Here is a 7,189-nt window from a genome sequence, read left to right as displayed (position 1 = left end):
TCAATAGCCTCGCCGACAAGTTAAATGCATAATCTATAGGCACATTTTAAGTCCCTCATTACCCCAATCAATCAGATTATATTTATTTAAATGTAACTGCTGGCAATAGGCTTAATGGAATGAATAATCGAATGAGATCTTGCTAGCGAAAATAATTATTTCAACTCTTTCAGAATAAGTATACAAAAACAAGCCCAAAGATAAAGAGTATATCTAATTGATACGAATTAATAGATACTTATGAGGATATCTGTACTGTATGCGCTTAGGTATCATGTAATATAATAAATACATCGTTCCTAAAGTTTTCAGGCCGCGACCCCCGTAATAACGGTGTCAGAGAGCCGCGGCCCCCACTATTATATAGAGGTGGTTGAAACATGCAAACGTTCACACGCACACATATGCATTGGAGGCTTTTAACACGCACAATAACTACACAAAATAACACAATAATCAAACAACCATAAAATGAATACATATAGCGTGTTTCATTTAGAAGGCTATAATGTTCAACTCACCTAATGAGATGGATGGGCAATAGTCTGGGTTTAATTTTGGAGACAGCGACTCGGAGATCATCCTCCACATTCATTCAGACGTGATCTGTACTTATTTTTTATATAAGTCAGTGCAGATAATGTTTTTTTCGAATAGGTAGGTATAGCTGTGCGTATTCCCCCTCAATTGATATCTAGTCAAATTTCAAAATCGTGGTAAAACAACATTTTCAACCAAAGAAATTGACATTCCCTAATAGATAGTGTGTACGTAAATTAAAATGTATGTGTCTGATAAAGAGATAGGTATATATGGATGAAAAGGCATGTGTCTGATAGGGATATATTATTAAAATATTGTATAATTTTGTATTTTTATATTGTATTATGAATTTGATTAGGGTTTTTACTGTTGTTTTAATTGTCTGTATGACATGTAAATGTTGAGTGTACAAGGGTTTTTATTGTTGTTTTAATGGTCTGTATGTCATGTAAATGTTATGAGTGTATAAGGGTTTTTATTGTTGTTTTAATTGTCTGTATGACATGTAAATGTTGTGAGTGTATACGTCTGTAACTGTATTTTATGTGTTATGGACCCCAGGAAGAATAGCCCCAGCACTGCTGTGGCTAATGGGGATCCAAATAAACTTAAACTTAGTCGGCAGGTGGGCAGCGATCTGGGACACATTCTCCATCAGAAACAAGCGCGCCTCATCCCGCAGCTCAAACAGGTGTCGTGTAGTATAGGAAATCCATAGGCTGAATATTATTTATTATCAGAATTTTAGGTCTATTATTTTACATTTCAAAAGCATTTATTTTACCAGTTTAATGTATTTTAATTGTTTTTAATTATAGGCCTATTTCACACATTCTATGAAATCAATACATTCTGGAAATCATCTCGCGAAAACATTATTCAGAATGGTATAATGGGATCAAAGAGCACCTACGGGAGGCTGCAATTCGAAACTGGCCCCCGTAAATGTTCAAACACCCCCTCCCACCCACCCCCTCCCAATGTACAGTTTCCTCCCCCTCGTATATATATTTTCTGTTAGGATCTCTGTTTAACAGTACTGTATATTTGCATATCTTGTATGTCACAAATGTAACAGTACTGTATATCTGTATGTCATAAATGTCAATCATGATATATCTGTATGTCATAAATGTCATTATGAATTGAAAATGGGGGACCCTGATGTAAACAAGACGAAAGTCTTTCTCTGGGTCTGCATCCCCTTAACAATTGTGTGTATTGAGCCGTACTGTATTGTACCCCATTCTGCAATCTGTACGTTTCCAAACAATCTCTCTGAGGAAGGGAGCTGCCATTTTGTTCCGAGGGAGTGGCCAGCTTATATCCAGCTAACTCAACTAAACCTGCTCTGGAGCAGGTTCAAACTTTTCGATCTGTTGCCATAGCGACTTAGAAAATCCGACGTCGAGGAACGGAAAGGTCTGGTTTAAGTCAAGCTATGCTGAAAATTATCCGGCTAACTCAGTTAGCCAGGTACGGGGAATAGGGCCCTGCTTGTGTGTGTTTGTTTGGGGAGGGGGGGGGGGGGATTTTATATTTTATCTTGATATAATATCAGTGTAATTTTGCTTTCTGGTGAATGCCACGTGCAAGCCCCTAGAGGGGTTTTAGGCAATTCTCCTACACATCCCTTGTGGATTATATATGTTATTGTTTTTATATGTGTAAATAAACAAACAAACAAACAAAAACTGTTGCCTCACAGCAAGAAGGTCCAGGGTTCGATTCCCGCTTGGGGACCAGGTTTCCGCGATGCCAGGTACCCAGGTGGGGTATCTCCCAGGCCTTTCTGTGTGGAGTTTGCATGTTCTCCCCGTGCTCGCAATTTTTAAGTCTTTGGGGACGTATCCCTGTTTTATGGAGAGGTTTATTATGTGGATATTGTTATGGCCAGTGGCCTTGTTAGGTTGGAGGGCGCTCAGTTTTTTGAGCACCTCATCTGTTGTTACCATTTTGAGTTTGAAGTCGTCTTTGCGGACCCCTAGGTTTTTGTAGAAGGCTAGGATGTGTTCTACCCCAAAATGCCCTGAGTGGGAGGGTAGTTTATTAACCAGTGTTGTGGCTATGTTTGTAAAGAAAATGTTTAAGTAATTGGCCACCTCCAGCTTGTCTGTGATGAGAGTGTTTCCAAAGTTCACAGGGTTTGTTTTTGTTTTCCTCAGTTTTGTCATTGATGATTTTTTTTGTTGCTGATTTGATCAGGGTGTTTACATCGTTTCTTAGTCTGTTTCTTTGTTGTTTGAGTTCAACCATGTGGGCTTGGAGATCACTGTTTGAGCTTTTGGCAAGCTTTGACTGACTTTTATGAAGTTCAGAGAATTTTTTTTCTCTGATTTTAATACATGGATGGAGTGCATCCATGGCTCAGCGCGATTTTCTAACCCTGGTGGTTCTTAGTTTAGTTCTGTTTAGTATTGTTGAGAATTTGGTTTAGAATCCAAGCCATGTTTCTTCAACTAGTGTACCACTGAGCTCATCTGACCAGTCTAGGCTCTCCAGTTATTGGTTAAAGGCCTCACTAGAGTAGGTTTTGAGGTCCCTAGATGTGACTGTTTTGTGATAGCCGGCCTTTTGTTTTAGCTTTTTGCGAGTACAGAATATCATATAATGATCGCTTAACCTGCATGCTATAACCCCTTTATTGGAGATCCTGGACTTGTCAGGGGTCAGAATGAGATCAATGGTAGTTTGTGTTGAATCACACACTCTTGTGGGTTGGGTGATTAGCTGGCTGACACTGTGCAGATCACAAACCTACTGAAGGACTTAGAAACGGGTGCTTCTTTTCGTCGCATATCCGTGTTCCAGTCCCCAATCAGAATTTTTTCTACATCTTCAACCCCAGCTAAACACCCATCAAGTGTATCATAAAAGCCACTCTGTTCTGGTGGTCTGTAGATGGTGCCGACTAGTACAGTCTTAGCCCTTTCGAACTAAATTTCAACCCATACCGTTTCAATTGCATTATGATTCAGGTCAGTACGGTTAATGAATTTGGTATCTTTGTTTGTGTATGTACATGCAGACACCACCTCCATACTTGTTCCTGTCATTTCTGACAATTGAGTAGTTTTCTATTTCTATCTCAGGGTCTTTTACTGACTCGTCAAGTTTTGTTTCTGAGAAACATAGGATGTTTGCCTTACCGTTAATAAACATCTGTCTGATTTCAGCCAGTTTGGGTCTTAGGCTGTTAATGTTCAGATGGAAAATGTGCAGTCCATTTGAATGTATTATTTCGTTGATGTCTCCAGTTGAGAGGTATTCTTCATCTGTGATATTCGGTATTCACCACTGTATTCTCTATGGTAATGTTGGTTGGTCTTCTCTGACTGAGAGACGCAATAATCACTGGTCTGTATATCTATAAGGCCCTGGTCAGAAGAAAATTACCATCATATTTTACATCTATATTGCTTTGGAACCCTGGTCCACTTTTAACTTGCTCCTGTGACTGGCTGGTTCTTCAGGTACCTTGTGCCAGGACTTAGAAAGACCTGCAGCAGACTCATGGAATATCTTGCAAAGTGGCCTGAAATGTAATACTTGTATACCTCTTGGATGCATTAGCTTTGCACTTAATAACCGTCCATTACCTGCCTGTAAATGTTTTAACTGATTTTGCTTGTTGATTTGTATGGTTGTATTTTTTTTTACTGTTTGTTTGCTGGTCTTGTATGTTTGTATTTGTCCTCTGTGTAATCTCAGCACCATTGTAAATGAGGGCCACCCTCAATTGTTTCTCTGAACATTTTAAATAAAGGATGATGAGGATGAATTTCTGTTATTTTAATTGAGTCTAAGCCAACTTAACTATTATGCTGTACCAATCACCATCATCACTATAAGCAGATGGTCATCTGCCTTGATGTGTGATGTTGTGGATCAAAGGTGTGTGAAAGCATTGGTTGCTGTGTAAACTAAATGGCTTTACTGTAGATTGTATACTTCTCTGTTAATTACATCTACATTTGACTAAATAAGTTTGCTGCCGACTCGCTTTCCATGATTTAAGTGGAAATGAAAGACAAAAACATTTCATCACTGGAAGCTTGAAAGAGAAGAGCACAAAGTAAGAGCAGCTATAACTTGTTTCATCTGCCTACACATTGGCAGGTTGATAACACACACAAAAGGCTATTAAAAGCATTGCTTGTACCTGTTTCACTTTCATCAATATGCACATTCACTCAATCAAAGCTTTAAACTGAAAACACTAAATTATAAGTTCATATAGTGCACTTTGATATCAACACACATCAAATTTCCTTCATGAAATTTGAAATGCGTGTGCACACACACAAAGGACAACCCAATGCACTGATTTGAGGTCAGCATGAGTTTATTATAGTCTCTCTTCTTTCTCTCTTCTCTCTGTCCATCCCTCTTGTATTCTCTCTCTCCACTGAGGTTATTGCTGCTAGTTGTGCTGAAGTGAACCAGTGTTCCTTTGTTAGCTGATGCCTTACTGACGCACTCAGACACATCAGACAGGGACTACAGAAATGACGGCTCGTGCTGCTGAATGTTAACCACGCTGACTTAGGTTTTTATTTATTTCCTCTGCGAGTGAGTATCAACAGAGAATAAACTGAAATAATATGAATGATATGACAGGGTCAAGATAGGGGAATAGATGTATGGATGCTATGGGACTGACACGTTGGTAATTCCTGTTGGTTTTGGTTTTGTGGTTATGTGGTTGTTGACTGGTGAAGTCCAGACCAGGTTCCAGACCTTTGACCTAGAACCCAGACCAAGGCCCTGTCTTCACCACCCAGCCAGGTGTCGTCCTCTCTTAGTGCTGGATGCGTCTGATAGACTGGATCTTGGGGGTCTGGCAGTGGGATCCCCAGTTCTTCCAGTGCTGGAAGTCTCCACTGTGCCTCTCGCACTCCATGATGTACTGCTGTCCTCTGTAGCCGGGGTACTCGTAGCACACGAAGCTGCAGAGAGAGAGAAGAGCAGATAAACTCATTTGAATCTCACAAACTGAGGGGTGGTGGTTGGGGGGATTAGACCAAATACAAAATGAAGAACAAGAAACAATAAAAATGCTTGTTTGTGAAAGTTCTTTTGAGGAAAGATTTTTTTTGTTTGTTTTTTAAATATGATACTGATTTTGGAAGCTTTAGTTCCAAAGAAAAGGGGCCCCAACAGCAAACACCCATGGCTCTTAGCTTGATCTCTGGGGATGGGCAAAATAGCTCTGCCTGGGATTTCAGGCTGTGCTCGGACCCAGACCCAGTTGTGCCTCAAAAGTTATCAGTAAAATCTTACAATCAACTCTAAAACTAGAGGTTGGTAACCAGAGAAGTGAAACTAGGAGTAATGTGATCCAGTCTTGTTGATTTTATCCCTCATGCGTTGCTTCCAATGGGCGTTTAGAAGAGGGGATAAGATTGAGAAAAGAGAGAGATCAACACTTCACTGTATCAACTGCATCCGAATATGATGTAATTATAGTTATAAAGTGTCAAAATGGAAGTGTGGTTTTCCTGTTCAGTCAAGTCGAGAGTTAATCAAAAGCATTATTCACATATGAAAGGGTCAAATCGATCAAATATAAAAGTCAAAGTATGATATCCACTTCCTAAAGGACCTCATCTGAGCCTGTGTGTGAGCTATGCGTGAGATTAGATGACTGTGACTGTGTGGAACTTCTTGGTGGACTTACGCTCCACACTGCACATGCATGGATCCGACCTCGGGCTTGCACCAGCCCATGGCCTGAAGGGAGGGGTAGTCGTCACACAGCTCAGTGGAGCGGCCCAGGAAATTCTCTTTCTCAAAGATGGTCATACGGCTGCTCTGGTGAGACTGGTGGGGTGAAGAATGGGACAGAGTTAAAAAGTTGGTTCTATGTCGATAATGTAAACAGAGAAGGCATGGTAAGCCCTATGACTTCTCTTCACTGGAAAAAAATTTCTCTATCTAAACAAGTTGCCTAATTTAAATTTCGTATTGAGTCTTAAAATCAAATGTTTCTTTAACAAATATCTTCTTTTTTTATCAGCTAATATGGTGAGGATCAAGCTTAATTAAAAAAAAGTTCCCGAAACAACAATATTTAAGTGTCAAAAGTATCCAAAAAGTACAATGTAAGATTTGCACAGTAGCGGCATCCGTTGGCCTTGGGATGTAAGTGCTGAGTGTCCCTTGGCCAGAAGCAGTTTCACTGTTTCTCCTGTCATCGCTGCCTCCGGAGGGTTTCCTTGTTCGACCGCAACAGAGGCCTTGCACACAATGTTTGTGTAGTTCTCTCTCTTCCAGCATGGTCATCTTTAATCATTGGTAATCACATTCACTTTCGCACTCGCTCTCTAGCCTTGTCTTTCATACTCTGTACCCCCTGTCCTCCTCAGCCCTATCCCTCTGGTACTCACGGCACAGTAGATGGGACGCAGGGACATGAGGCGCTCCACGTGGTAGGACAGGGAGCCGCTGTAGGCGTCCCAGTGGGGGTACTCTCCCCTCTCCAGGATGAACTGCTGGCCCTGGAAGTCATGGTGCTCGAAACCCACCCAGCTGAGCAGGGGAGAAGGGAGATAGATGAAAGAGATAGGGAGGAGAGGAAGGGAGGAGGGTGGGGTCCCAGAGGGAAGGAAAAGAGAGGGAGAGAAGGAGAGAAGGACATAATGGT

General features: G+C 40.8%; 1 protein-coding gene across 1 annotated transcript in view; it reads right to left on the bottom strand.

Annotated features, from left to right (window-relative positions):
* Positions 1-5,344: 5,344 nt before the first annotated feature.
* Positions 5,345-7,189, bottom strand: part of LOC311232259 (beta-crystallin A1-like) — a gene marked incomplete at its 3' end in the record, with an annotated part of 4,496 nt that continues 2,651 nt past the window's right edge. The window contains exons 3-5 of the mRNA XM_084319002.1: positions 6,933-7,074; positions 6,224-6,366; positions 5,345-5,492 (exon numbers count right to left, since the gene is read on the bottom strand). Coding sequence (XP_084175128.1) covers positions 5,345-5,492; positions 6,224-6,366; positions 6,933-7,074 — 433 coding nt within the window. The remainder of the gene's footprint in view (positions 5,493-6,223; positions 6,367-6,932; positions 7,075-7,189) is intronic.

This window comes from Notolepis coatsorum, assembly GCF_963971535.1.
Source record: "Notolepis coatsorum genome assembly, chromosome: 7".
Lineage (NCBI taxonomy): Eukaryota > Metazoa > Chordata > Actinopteri > Aulopiformes > Paralepididae > Notolepis > Notolepis coatsorum.
This window is presented reverse-complemented; position numbering and strand designations above follow the sequence as displayed.